The sequence below is a fragment of the Bactrocera tryoni genome, unplaced genomic scaffold, assembly GCF_016617805.1.
Source record: "Bactrocera tryoni isolate S06 unplaced genomic scaffold, CSIRO_BtryS06_freeze2 scaffold_7, whole genome shotgun sequence".
Lineage (NCBI taxonomy): Eukaryota > Metazoa > Arthropoda > Insecta > Diptera > Tephritidae > Bactrocera > Bactrocera tryoni.
In genome coordinates this window covers 7,679,047-7,694,883 of record NW_024396366.1, presented here as the reverse complement: position 1 = coordinate 7,694,883, position 15,837 = coordinate 7,679,047, and the positions used below count along the sequence as shown (strand labels likewise).

Here is a 15,837-nt window from a genome sequence, read left to right as displayed (position 1 = left end):
CCTCTGCACCACATAGCAGGACGGGAATTATGAGCGACTTATAGAGTTTGGCTTTTGTTCGTCGAGAGAGGACTTTACTTTTCAATTGCCTACTCAGTCCGAAGTAGCACCTGTTGGCAAGAGTTATCCTGCGTTGGATTTCTAGGCTGGCATTGTTGGTGGTGTTTACGCTGGTTCCAAGATAGCCGAAATTATCTACGACTTCAAAGTTATGACTGTCAACAGTGACGTGAGAGCCAAGTCGCGAGTGCGACGACTGTTTGTTTGAGGACAGGAGATATTTCGTTTTGCCCTCGTTCACTACCAGACCCATTTTCTGTGCTTCCTTGTCGAGCCTGGAGAAAGCAGAACTAACGGCGCGGATGTTGAGGCCGATGATATCAATATCGTCGGCGTACGCCAGCAGCTGTACACTCTTATAGAAGATGGTACCTTCTCTGTTTAGTTCTGCAGCTCGTACTATTTTCTCCAGAAGCAGGTTGAAGAAGTCGCACGATAGGGAGTCGCCTTGTCTAAAACCTCGTTTGGTTTCGAACGGCTCGGAGAGGTCCTTCCCGATCCAGACGGAGCTTTTGGTGTTGCTCAACGTCAGTTTACACAGCCGTATTAATTTTGCGGGAATACCAAATTCAGACATCGCGGCATAAAGGCAGCTCCTTTTCGTGCTGTCGAAAGCAGCTTTGAAATCGACGAAGAGGTGGTGTGTGTCGATTCTCCTTTCACGGGTCTTTTCCAAGATTTGGCGCATGGTGAATATCTGGTCGGTTGTTGATTTTCCAGGTCTGAAGCCACACTGATAAGGTCCAATCAGTTTGTTGACGGTGGGCTTTAATCTTTCACACAATACGCTCGATAGAACCTTATATGGATGTTGAGGAGGCTAATCCCACGGTAGTTGGCGCAGATTGTGGGGTCTCCTTTTTTATGGATTGGGCATAGCACACTTAAATTCCAATCGTTGGGCATGCTTTCGTCCGACCATATTTTACAAAAAGCTGATGCATGCTCCTTATCAGTTCTTCGCCGCCGTGTTTGAATAGCTCGGCCGGCAATCCGTCGGCCCCTGCCGCTTTGTTGTTCTTTAGGCGGGCAATTGCTATTCGAACTTCTTCATGGTCGGGTAGTGGAACGTCTGCTCCATCGTCATCGATTGGGTTCGGGTTCTCCTTCTCCTGGCGTTATGCATTCTCTGCCATTCAGCAGGCTGGAGAAGTGTTCCCTCCATAATTTAAGTATGCTCTGGGCATCAGTGACTAGATCACCTTTGGGGGTTCTACAAGAGTATGCTCCGGTCTTGAAACCTTCTGTAAGCCGCCGCATTTTTTCGTAGAATTTTCGAGCATTACCCCTGTCGGCCAGCTTATCAAGCTCTTCATACTCACGCATTTCGGCCTCTTTCTTTTTCTGTCTGCAGATGCGTCTCGCTTCCTTCTTCAATTCTCGGTATCTATCCCATCCCGCACGTGTTGTGGTCGATCGTAACGTTGCGAGGTAGGCAGCCTGTTGTTTCTCCGCTGCGGCGCGGCACTCCTCGTCGTACCAGTTGTTCTTTTGCACTTTCCGAAAACCAAGGGTTTCGGATGCAGCTGTACGTAAGGAGTTTGAAATGCCGTCCCACAGTTCCCTTATACCGAGTTGTTGATGAGTGCTCTCAGAGAGCAGGAGTGCAAGCCGAGTAGAAAATCGTTCGGCAGTCTGTTGTGATTGCAGCTTTTCGACGTGGAACCTTCCTTGTGTTTGTTGGCGTGCGTTTTTTGCTGCACAGAGGCGGGTGCGAATCTTGGCTGCAACAAGATAGTGGTCCGAGTCGATGTTAGGACCTCGGAGCGCACGCACATCTAAAACACTGGAGACGTGTCTTTCGTCTATCACAACATGATCGATCTGGTTGGTAGTTTTTCGATCCGGAGACAGCTTGATGAATCTTTTTATGCTGGAATCTAGTACTACAGATAACCATATTTCGGGCACCGCCGAAGTCGATCAGCCTCAACCCATTTGGGGATGTTTCCTCGTGGAGGCTGAATTTACCGACCGTAGTGCCAAAGATACCTTCTTTGCCCACCCTGACGTTGAAGTCGCCAAGCACGATTTTGACATCGTGGCGGGGGCATCTCTCATAAGTGCGTTCCAAGCACTCATAAAAGGCATCTTTGGTCACATTGTCCTTCTCATCCGTCGGAGCGTGGGCGCAGATCAGCGATATGTTGAAGAACCTCGATTTGATGCGGATTGTGGCTAGACGTTCATTCACCGGAGTGAATGATAGTACTCAGCGACGGAGTCTCTCTCCCACCACGAATCCCACACCAAACTTGCGCTCCTTTATATGGCCACTGTAGTAAATGTCACAAGGACCTACTCGTCTCTGTCCTTGTCCCGTCCATCGCATTTCTTGGACGGCGGTGATGTCAGCCTTTGTTTTTACGAGGACATCAACCAGCTGGGCAGCGGCACCTTCCCAATTAAGGGACCGGACATTCCAGGTGCATGCCCTTAATTCGTAGTCCTTCTTTCGTTTGCCATGGTCGTCATCAAAATGGGGTCTCTCATCCGAGGCTGCTGTTGGTTTTTCATTGGGGTGAGCTTTTTACCTGGCGGGTCCCAAACCCAGCGCACAACCCTTTGCAGGGGTGTTTCGCCTTCTCACTTTAGCTCACCTTCGAACGGATGTTCTTAGGCTACCCAGAGGATACTTGGTCAAAGACCGGAAGTCGTGAGCTGCTTGAGTCATATGTAAAAGAATCGTTTCTGGCCACTCCCAAGTGAATGGGGATCAGAGAACTTTCCTCACTTGCGTGAACTTCTACACATGACCCCATCCTCCAACCTTGCTATTGTGAATGAAAAAAAGCGATGAACTGGCAATGCCTATAGTTCAATATACAAACTATGATAGCTTATGACAAGCCAACATAATAATGTTGGTTAATAGCCTTGGCAGACGACAGCGTTAACCCTGATTAACTGCGCACCTAATCAAATCCAAATTTATAGGTGACGGACAGCAGCGATGCGAGTTAGCGAACAGCTGATTGGCATATTAATAACATTTTAAATTTGATGAAACAAAAATGGATAGAAGACAAGCATTGCGATTGTTAGCCGCACAGATGGTGCAAAACCACAATTTGTTAAACCAAAGAATAAAAACATTACTAGTGAACCTGCTTCAAAAGCTTAAAACGATAAATGAATTGACAAAAGTGATACTGGAAACTAGTACCAAAGTGGCGTCTTCGGAAATAAAGGAAAGAAGCGCCTGGAAATTTGTAAGTTTAATATATTATATATTGTATATTAATATTTTATACATATGTCATTAATAAAAGGACCGCAATGGCAGTTTTTGGGAGTACGATGTCAAAAAGATAGATGACATCCGATTTAAAGAAAACTTTCGTCTAAACAAAGAAGCTTTTCACAAAATATGTGAAAAGGTTAAGGAAATCGGAAAGTCCAACAGCAACACGCGACTTTGCATTCCACTTCAGAAAAGAGTGGCTATTGCGTTGTATGCGTTAGGTTCTTCAGCGGAATACAGAACTGTAGCAAGTTTATTTGGCGTAGGACGCACCACAGTTGGGGAAATAGTTGTGGATTTTTGCAAAGCTGTGTGCACAAATTTATCGGATTGCATCAATTCCTATCCCCCAAGCACAGAAGAAGTAGAGCGAAATGTACAAGGTTTTGCACACCTTGGTTTTCCGCAATGTTTTGGAGCAATAGATGGCTGCCACATTGAGGTTCAGCCGAAAAAGGAAGATGCGATCGATTATTACAATTATAAGGGGTGGTATTCGGTTGTTCTGCTGGCAAGTTGCGACTATAGGTAAATTTAATATATAGTACTTATTGGAAATATTTTTATAAATTCTTTCACTATTTTATAGATCAAAATTTACATATATACACGTTGGGTAAACTGGAAGAAATAACGATTCGTAAATTGCTCAGAGCATCAAAATGATTGGAGATGTTAATGTCGCCGTAATACTTATTGGCGATTCAGCCTTTCGATTGTCGCGTTACATGATGAAGCCTTTTCCATACTCACCAAATCAACCAGTGTTAGAAAAAACATTTAACTATCGTTTATCCAAATGTCGCAGAGTTACAGAGAATTCGGTCAACTAAAAGCTCGATTTAGAAAAATTGGCAGAGGTTTACCAGTAGCTCCAAAAAACGTTAACGTTACTATACATGCATGCTGTATTTTGCACAATTTTCTATAAATTGAAAATGATGAAATTCCTTCTTCGTGGATCCAAGATGCTGCAGAAATAAGTACAGAAATTCAACCACATCACACTACAAGAGCTGGGGAAAATGATGTAACAGCATCGGCTATTAGAAATGCAATAGCTCTGAGTTTTCGTGAGTACAGATGTATAGAGTAGCAGAAAACAAATATTAGTACACATGGTTACAAACATCCATTTTTTAAAGAGATCATTTTTTATTTAAATTCATTTTTGTTACATTATATAATGTTTTAAGACTAGAAAATAACAAAACATTTAATTAAATAATGGCTTAGGACTAGAAAATAAAAAAAAAACATTTCATTAAATAATGGCTTCGGGCAAAAAAAAAACGATAAAATAATTTTAAACTTAAAGTTTCTCCGCGATGTTCTCCATAAGGGTTAAAAATCTTTCGGACAAATGATTGTGCTGTCGAACAGTCTGAAGTATTTCATCTGAAACGTGCTTTGTTTCATCCGCAACCCTTTCTAATATATCAGTTTGTTTTTTTAAAACCTTTAACAACTCGGCGCTAAAATTACGTTTTCTTGTTGTAGAAGAAGCTGATGGTGACGGCAGCGGACATGACATTGATGGTGACGGCAACGAAGGTGGCAGCGGAGATGATGGTGATGGTGACGGCAACGAAGGTGGCAGCGGACATGACGGTGATGGTGACGGCAACGAAGGTGATAATGGTGGGTCGGACGGCGACAACATTTGGGTTAATGTTGAATTCTAAAAAAAATTAACTTTATAAATGCATGCGTTTACATAAATAAAATAAATTCGTTTTTACCTCGGAATACGAGTACGTTTCTATGTACAAAGCCGAATTAACGGCAGTACACCCTACAATGCGATTCACAGCATTATAGTGCCTCCAAGGCGAGGGACTACCACCAGAAGGGCCAATTTTGGTTTTCTCCTCTCTGAAAGTAGAGTTATCAATGTGTTAAAAGAAGAAATGTAATTATTGAAAAAACTCACCTGAATTTCTTCGTCAAGTTTTTCACTTTGCAGTGAATTTCCTCGGCGGTATACTTTTGCGCCATTTCCTGCGAAATCTCATTGAATATATGTGCATTTCGCTTTGCACGCCGGAGGTCGTGGGAACGTGCCTCCCATTTTTCCAACAGCTCCAACTCATCCTTTAAACTCCACCCTGAACGTTTTTTTCTGCCAGCCATCTGAAATTAAAACAAAGATAGTAATTTTCGTTTAGGAGACAATGCAAAACACTAAAAGTACTTACTTTTTATCTTTATACGTCGCTTTTCAAATAACTTTGTTTACAATGAAACGTAAAAAAAAATGGCTGTCACTGTTCTTATTTTTCATTCACAATAGAATACAGCTGTCAATTATTAACAATGTTGCCAACGAAAATCTCACAAACTCCCTAAAATTTTGAGAGTTATGTTTGGATTCAGCAACGGAGTTAGCTGCGGTAACTCCTGAATTAATCCCGAAAAATGCAATTAATCTGGTTTAACGCTGCCGTCTGTCAATGCTATAAGTCTTCCATACAAAATAAGCTAATAGCTTAATTTGCTCAAACAAAACACGCCTATAATTTCGTGCAATTGATTTCAATTTTAGCTGCAGCCTTCACCAACATATCTTGTAAAAAAAGGAGTGAAGAACAATTATTTTCCATAGTAGTACAGTTGATTGAATATTCTTTTGTAGAAAGGTAAGATACAACAGATACAATTAAATAAAAACTAAATACACTGCGCGTCATCAGGTTAGCACACCGCTGGTTTTACTAGTTTTGGCTAATTTAATTTAAAACTAAAGAAGCTAAAGCTCTAATTCTTTTAGTGGTTATAAACAAATATATTTTCTACTAAATAAAACAAAAATTTATGATTCTCTATTTATCATTTTTTTTCTAATTTATTTTTCAAATCAACCAAAAAATTAACAATTTCATTTAGGTCATCAGGTTAGCACACATCACTTTTTTTAATTTTTTTAACCTTTTCAGATGAGAACTTATTTCTAAACTTATGTATTAAATAATTTACATATTTTTTAATAGTTTTAATAATGAGTCGATCCTCCCTTGTTGAGAATGATTTCGAAGATGCGGTTTGGAAGCGATTCGTATAACTTCCCAATATACATAGTTCAAAGAAATAGCTGACCATGCACTTTTAATGCCTTCAATCAATTCCTCTATGGTGGAATATTGTCTACCGGACTCGTAAACTTTGCGAGCCAGCCACCCCCACACGTTTTCGATTATATTTAAGTCCGGTGAGTAAGTCGGCCACTGTAATAAATCGACATTTTGTGCTTTAATCCAAGACTTAATCATCCGGTCAGTGTGGATCGGAGCATTGTCGTGTTGGAAGCGCCATGGTACATTTCCAAACAAACTTTTAAAATGGGGAAAAGCCGTTTCGAGTACGTTTTTATATGAATTTGCATTCATATTCGTGTTTAAAAATTGCAGGTCGCACGTACCATAGTAGGAGATGGCTCCCCACACCATTACTCCGCCCACACGACTATGAAGTCGATCCAAATGATGTTCCTCCTTCCGAAGATCATGGAAGTAATAATTGTATCCATCGGGTCCTTCTAAATTAAATTTCTTTTCATCTGAAAAGACAACATAGTGCCAATCAGACTTCCAGGCCATGTGTTCTCGTGAGAAATTTAGTCGTAATTCCTTTCGTGCATCGTTAAGTGGTGGTTTTTTCTGTAGTTTCAGTCTCTTCAAGTGTGAAGCATTCCTTATAACTCTTTGAATAGTAGATAAACTCGCTTTTACGCCAACATTTGTCCTGATCTTTGCGGTCGACTCGTGAGAGGTGGATGCTTCTCTCAAAATCGCTCTCTTATCAATATCGGAAAGCACTTTATTATTACCGCCTTTATTATTTCGACCATATCCCGACTTATTACGTAAGAAATTGTATATAACTTTTCGACTCCTGCCGTTTTTTTTCGATATTTCAGTTATTGAAAGCTTTAACTCTTCAAAGGCTTCGATTTTTGCTTTCTCTTCAACCGAAAACGCTTTTCTTTTACCCATATTAATGAAAATAGAGCACGTGAGCAGTACAAAAAATTTGGTGTCAATAAGTATTCAACTTCCGAAGATAAATGAAAGACAAATTGCATGTGCTAACCTGATGATGCAAAAATTGCGTCATTTTCCGATTAAAAATAGAAGAAAATAACAAAAATCAAATAACGGGACATTATTCTCGCATGTTCTCTTTGCCAGTGATAGTGCACACACAGATGGAAGAAATAGAAAACAATAAAGTAGCAGTTAGTTAACAACAACAAAAACAGAAGCAATCATATTCGGCTGATGAAGATGTGCTAACCTGATGACGCAAAGTGTATACTCGTATATGTACGTTGTCTTGGTACGGACTTCACAGCACCATACTACTGTAAAATCTTTCTTTGCATAGTAGGTACGTTCTTAAGAAAACCGTGTAAATCAAATTCGTGTAAAACAAACATGATTCATATGTAATTTTTGAGATCTGCTCCACAACCTTAGAAAATCTCTATTAAGTAATAATAAAACAAAACAATTCATATTTATTGTAAGAAAATAAATTTAGTTTCGTTTAAATTGAATCCATAAGTACAAAAAAATCAAAAAAATTCGGAAAAAAGAGTGCAGCTATTCATTGCTAGTTGATAACAATCGTGTACGTTTCTTATGGACTGACTTTAAAATAGCACTGAAGATATGTCTAACAGAACTGTTGGTTTTTGTTCTAATGCAGAACTTTCTTCATTATTAGCCATCTCGATAGGTTTTTTTGTTACAAAGTCTGTTAAAAGAAGTTGTTTTTTTCGTTTCTCCAGTTTTTTTAGACAATTCTTGATACCCGGCAATACAAGATTTAAGTTTACGTTGAAACTGTAGTACACGCTCCATGTCAGGATGAGCAAGAAAATGAGCAAGAAAATGTTGTTCTAAACTTGTAGCGAATTTCAAGCCCTCACGAATTAAATTAGCCGTTAAAACCTGACCTTCACCTTCGCCCTCGTCGATATCGACATCTTTACTCTCATTGATAGTCATAATTTCAATTAAGTCGTCATCACCAATAGGACCTTCTCGTATTAATTCATCGATGTCAGTGTTTGGATGCGTAAAATCGCTTCCTATATTCTTTGAAAGATTTATAATCTCAGAAAAAATTTCTGATCTTTGCACCACTGAAGTTCCATTTTAAACGAAAGCTGGTAAAATATTTTTCCAACAGGCATTTAATGTTGATTGCCACAACTCTCCATTCTTTCATAACATTCAAATTGTTTTCCTCCACTGAAGATAATGTGGTATTAGGCGGCAAGAGCAACAACCAGGAATAATGGGATGCCCAACTCGTCTCTCACTGGACCTCGAACGGTGAGTGAAAAACCATAAATAGTGCAAAAAGTGTTTGTGAATTTGTGAAAAATTTCGATGAAATCAGTGTTTCGATTGTGCAATGAAAATAGTAATTTTGGATAATAAAAATGAATTTCCGTGTGTTTTTAAATGTGATGTGCTGAACAAGTAGAGCGCGACAGACTGCAAGCGACATCTGTCAAATATTAAAATACACAAGTTCTTATGGACACAGTTATGTAGTCGTGCAGCTGCCTCAATTCAATTAAATATACACTTTTTGCACTATTATTATTATTATTATTATACATATTTTATAATTAAATGTTTGCCTTTATATACTCTCGCAACAATGTTGCTAACGAGAGTATTATAGTTTTGTTCACATAACGGTTGTTTGTAAGTCCTAAAACTAAAAGAGTCAGATATAGGGTTATATATACCAAAGTGATCAGGGCGACGAGTAGAGTCGAAATCCGGATGTCTGTCTGTCCGTCCGTCCGTCTGTCCGTCCGTCCGTCTGTCCGTCCGTCCGTCCGTGCAAGCTGTAACTTGAGTAAAAATTGAGAGATCATGATGAAACTTGGTACACGTATTCCTTGGCTCCATAAGAAGGTTAAGTTCGAAGATGGGCAAAATCGGCCCACTGCCACGCCCACAAAATGGCGGAAACCGAAAACCTATAAAGTGTCATAACTAAGCCATAAATAAAGATATTAAAGTGAAATTTGGCACAAAGGATCGCATTAGGGAGGGGCATATTTGGACGCAATTGTTTTGGAAAAGTGGGCGTGGCCCCGCCCCCTTCTAAGTTTTTTGTACATATCTCGGAAACTACTATAGCTATGTCAACCAAAGTCTACAGAGTCGTTTTCTTCAGGTATTTCCATATACAGTTCAAAAATGGAAGAAATCGGATAATAACCACGCCCACCTCCCATACAAAGGTTATGTTCAAAATCACTAAAAGTGCGTTAACCGACTAATAAAAACGTCAGAAACACTAAATTTTACGGAAGAAGTGGCAGAAGGAAGCTGCACCCAGGTTTTTTTTAAAAATTGGAAATGGGCGTGGCGCCGCCCACTTATGGACCAAGAACGATATCTCAGGAGCTACTAGACCGATTTCAATGAAATTCGGTATATGATATTTTCTTAACACCCTGATGACATGTACGAAATATAGGTGAAATCGGTTCACAACCACGCCTTCTTCCAATATAAAGCTAGTTTGAATTCCATCTGATGCCTTCTCTGTATAATACGAGTATAAACATTAGGAACCAATGATGATAGCGGAATAAAACTTTACAAAAATACGGTATTTGAAAAATATGTAAATGACGTATTATGAAATCTCGATTATCACTTTACCATGCGAGAGTATAAAATGTTCGGTGACACCCGAACTTAGCCCTTCCTTACTTGTTGTATTTTGTTTCTTATAATAGGCGTAAATGTTGGCTCAACCGTTTAGGTGTTTCCGATGAAACACTTAACATATTTTTGCTTGTGAGCGGCATTTTTCGGCAAAAATGCGCCTTGAAAACGATTAGGTTCGGGGGCCGTTCCCGATATAAATTTAAAAGTTGAGCCTACATTTGACGTCCCAAATTCCGAATTAAAAAATACAATTTTATTGGGTCTAAAAGATTTTGCTCCCCAAGTTGAAGAAGCTGTCTCAAATGCACAAAATGCATCGAGGCAGCTTTTTCCAAGTATTGAAAATGAAATTGAAGATGGAATTTTAGAGCCTCTTCCATTTTTTGAGGAGGATGTATCTTTTAATTTTGATAAGGCCGCGCAAACAGGTAGGGGTCTGACCGCAGGTACAGAAAGGAAGAAGAAATTGAGGGAAGAGAATAGGGTTTTGAAAATAACGTTAGATCAAAAAGAGCAGGAAAATAGAAGTTTAAAGGCCCAGTTAGTTGAAATGGCCGCAGAGTTAGAAAGATGTAGGGAACAGCTAAGGAATAGCTCATTTAGGGAACAGTCAGACCCTCTTTCTTTAGTTCGTAGTAAAGTTCCTTCTCAGTTAGATGCTTGCATTAGGAGTAGTTTTATAAATAGTAATCGCCGTACCCATGGTCGGCGATATGACAATTTTTTGAAAACGATAGCTTTGGGTGTATATTTTCTATCGCCAGTTGCTTATCGGCACTTAAAGCACCAATTAGATTTTCCATCCGAAAGTACTTTGGAAAACTTTGTTACAGACTGGCCCCGTTTCCCAGGTTGCACCCAAAGTAGCATAAAATCGTTAGAGATTAGGAGTAGGGGATTCACTTTCGAACAAAAGTTCGTGTCGGTTTCATGTGATGAAATGTCACTGAAATGTCATTTGCAGTATGATAGGAAATTCGATAGGGTGATAGGTATTGAGGATTATGGCGATGAAAATCGAACTTCTTGATTAGCAACTACTGCAATGACTATAATGGTGCAAGGTATAGGTGGAGAGCCTTGGTCCCACCCATTGGCTTATTTTTCGTAAAAGGTTCCTGCAAAGGGGATGTTCTCAAGAAATACATTCTTGAAGCCATTACCCAACTGCAACATATAGGACTAATTCCCTGCCATTTTGTTTGCGACCAGGGCACCAATTTTCAGAATTTCGCTAATTTGTTAGGTGTTTCAGCGTCACGGCTTTTTTTTAATGTTAATGGCAAGGAAGTGTATTTTTTTTTACGATAGCCCACATTTGATAAAAAGTAGTCCTAACTGTTTACAAAATTTAAAAAATACGGTTTTCTTTAAAAATAGACGGGTAAGTTGGTCGGATATTGTTCATTTTTATGAAACCGACTCTAAGTCGAGTTATCGGTGTGCGCATAAATTAACCGATGCTCATATTTATCCAAATACCTTCCAAAAAATGAAGGTTAAATTCGCGTCTCAAGTATTGAGTAATACGGTCGCTTCTGGTATGTTGTCCCTATATAGCTCGGGAGCCTTAAACTCGAATAGTAGGAGCTTTATTAATACCGCGGAATTCGTTTCGTTTTTTAATAAATTATTTGATATTTTAAATAGCAGTTTCGTTGAGGCCGTTGTACCCACTAAAAAAGTGTTTGTAGGTTCCCCTGAACAGTTAGAGTTTTTAAATGAGGCAGAACAAGTTTTAAAAACTATTCGGGTCGTAGACGAATTAGAAAGCAACACAACCAATAATTTTAGTTTTATAAAGGGGTGGGTGTTAAATATTAACAGTTTAAGACGATTGTGGCGATTTTTGTCACACTCAGGTTTTCCGTACTTGAAGACGAGACGACTATGTCAGGACAGTTTAGAACATTTTTTTTGGGCAGATTCGAAGAGGAGGAGGTACTAGAGTAACGCCCTATATGTTCTCTAGTTTATTTAGGAAATCGTGAGGCTTACGTTACGTAAACGTGGTAACAAAAGGAAACTGTGAGCTGCCTTTAGAACAGGATGCTACAGTAATTTCGGAACATAGTGTTGAAAATAAAAACATATGGCAACGCTTATGTATTGCTTGCACATAGAATTAAGTGCTTACACATTGTCCAACATAGGTTATGGGCCCAGAGCCACGTGAATTTTTAGACAAAAAGAATTCGCAAAGACACGTGCAGTTAAAGAATTGCTAAGAGACAAATGAGAGATCGGGGAACTAATCTAATATTTGATTTAAAACGACATATATAATTGCGATATAACTATAGTTAGTGAAAGTGAAAGACTTATTTTGTAAAGACAAAATTCAACATCAAGTAAAATGAGTTCAGCGGCTCTGATGCAAATAGATAAGCTGGATGGCCATAACTCCGACAGTTGGTGTACCCAAATGAAGAGCATCCTTATACACACGGAATTGTGGAAAATCGTCAGCGGAAAGTTCGTGCGAAATATAGCTGTTGCAGATAAGTGGGATGAGCTTGACGAGAAGGCTCTAGCTACCATTACACTTGGCGTAAAGACGTCGCAGCTTATGCATATAAGGAAATGCAAATCGTCGTTGGAGGCATGGAAAGCACTGGAGACTTTGTACAAAGCTACTGGTCCCGTACGTAAGGTGTAATTATATAGAAAGCTGATCAACATGAAAATGGAGGAAAATGATGATATTTTGAAGTACCTGAATGATTTTAGCAACGTAGCAGACAAGCTCGCTGAGATGGATATAGCATTACCTGATGAGGTGTTGGTAATTATGTTATTGTCAAATTTGCCTAAAAGTTTTGATAATTTCGTAGTAGCTATGGAAACTAGAGACAATTTACCATCATTCAGTTTTGTGAACTCTAAAATCATAGAAGAAGGTGAACGTAAGCGAGGCGAATCAGGCGAGTCAAGCGGTATCCATGTATATGCACAGGTGAATGCAAGCAGAAACAACAACAACAGCAAAGGCAACAGAGAGTTGAAATGTTATGCATGTGGGCGACCAGGGCATTTTGCATCAAAGTGCAAAGCAAAGAAGAAACACGGTGATAGAGAACAGAAATCATATACCATGTTAGCAGCAACAAATATATCGATCGTAAGATGTTTACGAAATTCCAGGAGCGCAGAGAGAGAGTTACACTCGCTGGAAGTAATTATATGTATGCTGAAGGAATAGGCGACGTGTTGTTAACGACAAATGAAGGTGATGTATTACTGACCGATGCTTTATATGTACCTGAGCTAGGTGGAAATTTTATATCAGTTAGCAAAATCATACAGCGAGGTTTTGTTGTAAAGTTTGCGCATGAACATGCTATCGTATGCGATAATATCGGAAGAATTATATTAAAAGCGAAACAAAGTGGTGGTTTATTTGTTATTAGTAAAGCGAACAATAAATGCTTTTATATAAATGGAGATAATTGTGAGAAGTGGCATGCAAGATACGGTCACTTGAATTATGGAAGTTTACAAGAACTTGCTTCCAAAAAAATGGTTCATGGTTTGGAAGATGTTAGATTTCCAAAATTTATGAATTGCACAACATGTATGAAGTGTAAAATCTACACACCGCCGTTCCCACAGAAAGTTAGTGAGCGGGCAAAAGGTTTACTTGATGTGATTCACACAGACGTTTGTGGTCCATTTAGAACAACTTCACTAGGCGGTGCGAAATACTATATAAGTTTTATTGATGATAAATCTCGCCGTGTATTTATATACTTTATTAAAAGCAAAGACGAAGCTTTCGATAAATTTGTAACATTTAAGAACCTAGTTGAAAGACAGACAGAAAGAAAAAATTAAATGCATGAGAAGTGACAACGGGCTTGAGTTTGTCAATAAGAGGTTTGATAATTTGTTTAAAGAGTGTGGTATAAAGAGACAACTCACTGTTCCGTACTCCCCGCAACAAAACGGAGTAGCGGAGCGCATGAATAGAACGATAGTGGAGATGGCGAGAACGATGATGGCATATGCGAATATTTCTGAAATGCTGTGGGCAGAGGCGATTGCTACAGCTGTGTATATAAGAAATAGATCGCCAACAAAAGCATTAACTGGTATGACTCCCTATGAAGTGTGGACAGGCCGTAAGCCGTCGATTAAACACTTACGCGTATTCGGATTGATAGCGGTGTGTTTAGATAAAACTCAGAGCAATAAATTACAAGCAAAAGGTAAAGAGCTTAAGATGGTTGGTTACTCACTTACCTCAAAGGCATATCGACTTTACGACCCGGATTGCCGAAGGGTTATTGAGGCACGAAATGTTATGTTTTCTGAGATAGTTAAAGGCGAAGAGAATTCTGTTAGAGATTTAGTAAACTATACTCAAAAAAGTTTCATATTTGACCAGTCATTAGATGAACGTGATGCTAAAGAAGACGTTGTAAGCAATCAAAAATGTAATCGTGAAGACGATGATACTGACGATGATTATGTTGGTAATGAAGCCGAGTTTGAGGAGGAGGAGCAGGTGCGTTTCGGTCGTGGCAGACCAAGGTTTGTACGAACTGGTATGCGAGGTAGGCCGAAGAAAGCTCGACATTTATTAAACGTAATTGAAAGCTCAACAAATATTGACATTCCTCAAACGGTTGCAGAAGCATTAAATTGTAGATACGGTAAAGAGTGGGAAAATGCAATCAGAGAAGAGCATGCAGCTTTAATTAAAAAATAAAACCTGGAGCCTTGAGAATTTGCCAGAAGGGCAACGCGCGATCGGATGTAGGTGGGTGTTTAGTGTAAAACGCCAAGTTGATGGGGCTATAGAACGGTTTAAATGCAGATTAGTTGCTAAAGGTTGTAATCAGCAATTAGGCGTAAATTATAAAGAAACATTTTCACCTGTAATTCGCTACTCGTCGATTCGTATGGTTTTAGCGTTAGCAGTTGAATGGAAACTATATGTGCACCAAATGGATGTGTGTACTGCTTACCTTAATAGCGATCTACACGACATAGTGTACATGAAACAGCCGGAAGGGTTCATCGACGAGCGACACCCAAATAAAGTATTACGGTTAAATAAAGCGATTTACGGATTGAAGCAGTCAGGCAAAGAGTGGAACGAAAAGTTAGACAATGTGCTGAAATCGATTGGCTATGTTCCATGCGTAAATGAACCATGTTTGTATAAGAGAAATCTAGAAGGTAATATTTCTCTTATTGTTGTATACGTCGATGATATGATTATTGCATGTAAAACGAAAAAAGAGATAGAGAAAGTTAAAGCTCAGATATCGAATATTTTTGACTGCGTTGACAAAGGACAGCTACGGTATTTTTTGGGCATTAAAGTTGAACGTAATGGAGAACTTGGTGCGATACATATTAGCCAATCTCAGTACATAAAAGATATTTTGCAGAGGCATAGTATGACACAATGCAGAACAGCCGCACCACCATTGGATGCAGGCTTTACAATAGGTTGTAAAAATACCACATGCAAAAGAGTCGAAATCAGCGAATATCAGTCTTTAATTGGTGAATTAATGTATTTGCCTGTTTGTACTCGTCCAGATATAATGCATTCGGTGTGTAAGTTGGCGCAGCGCAATGCAGACCCTCATACGAACATGTAGCTGGTGTAAAACATATTTTAAGATATTTGGCATCCACAGCTGATTTGAAGTTACGTTATAGCGCTTGTGGAAAACCCGTGCAAGGGTTCGTGGATGCAGATTGGGGTAATGATATGATGGATCGAAAATCCTTTTCAGGATATGCGTTCGTTCTCAGTGGCAGTGCAATCACATGGCAGTCGAAAAAACAACAAACTGTGGCCTTGAGCAGCAC

The 15,837-nt window shown here is 39.3% G+C and overlaps 3 protein-coding genes across 3 annotated transcripts in view; 2 read left to right on the top strand and 1 right to left on the bottom strand.

Annotated features, from left to right (window-relative positions):
* Positions 1 to 2,805: 2,805 nt before the first annotated feature.
* Positions 2,806 to 4,327, top strand: LOC120781431. Its single transcript, XM_040113652.1, has 3 exons — positions 2,806 to 3,272; positions 3,333 to 3,832; positions 3,894 to 4,327. The coding sequence occupies exons 1-3, from the start codon at positions 3,075 to 3,077 to the stop codon at positions 3,922 to 3,924; spliced, it is 729 nt and encodes a 242-aa protein (XP_039969586.1). The 5' UTR covers positions 2,806 to 3,074; the 3' UTR covers positions 3,925 to 4,327.
* A 221-nt stretch (positions 4,328 to 4,548) lies between these two features.
* On the bottom strand, positions 4,549 to 5,587 carry LOC120781433 (TANK-binding kinase 1-binding protein 1-like). Its single transcript, XM_040113653.1, has 4 exons — positions 5,503 to 5,587; positions 5,238 to 5,437; positions 5,047 to 5,179; positions 4,549 to 4,985 (listed from the first exon to the last, which is right to left on the bottom strand). Exons 2-4 carry the CDS (start codon positions 5,435 to 5,437, stop codon positions 4,617 to 4,619), a joined length of 702 nt encoding a protein of 233 aa, XP_039969587.1. The 5' UTR covers positions 5,503 to 5,587; the 3' UTR covers positions 4,549 to 4,616.
* A 2,919-nt stretch (positions 5,588 to 8,506) lies between these two features.
* Positions 8,507 to 15,837, top strand: part of LOC120781434 — a 71,768-nt gene continuing 64,437 nt past the window's right edge. The window contains exon 1 of the mRNA XM_040113654.1: positions 8,507 to 8,643. Coding sequence (XP_039969588.1) covers positions 8,611 to 8,643 — 33 coding nt within the window. The 5' untranslated portion in view covers positions 8,507 to 8,610. The remainder of the gene's footprint in view (positions 8,644 to 15,837) is intronic.

Coding starts and splice junctions, on each gene's coding strand:
- LOC120781433 (XM_040113653.1), bottom strand. CDS start 5,437: ATGGCTGGCAGAAAAAAACGTTCAGGGTGGAGTTTAAAGGATGAGTTG. Junction 5,180..5,237: donor AACTTGACGAAGAAATTCAG/GTGAGTTTTTTC, acceptor CTCTACTTTCAG/AGAGGAGAAAACCAAAATTG. Junction 4,986..5,046: donor AAACGTACTCGTATTCCGAG/GTAAAAACGAAT, acceptor AATTTTTTTTAG/AATTCAACATTAACCCAAAT.
- LOC120781431 (XM_040113652.1), top strand. CDS start 3,075: ATGGATAGAAGACAAGCATTGCGATTGTTAGCCGCACAGATGGTGCAA. Junction 3,273..3,332: donor AAAGAAGCGCCTGGAAATTT/GTAAGTTTAATA, acceptor CATTAATAAAAG/GACCGCAATGGCAGTTTTTG. Junction 3,833..3,893: donor CTGGCAAGTTGCGACTATAG/GTAAATTTAATA, acceptor ACTATTTTATAG/ATCAAAATTTACATATATAC.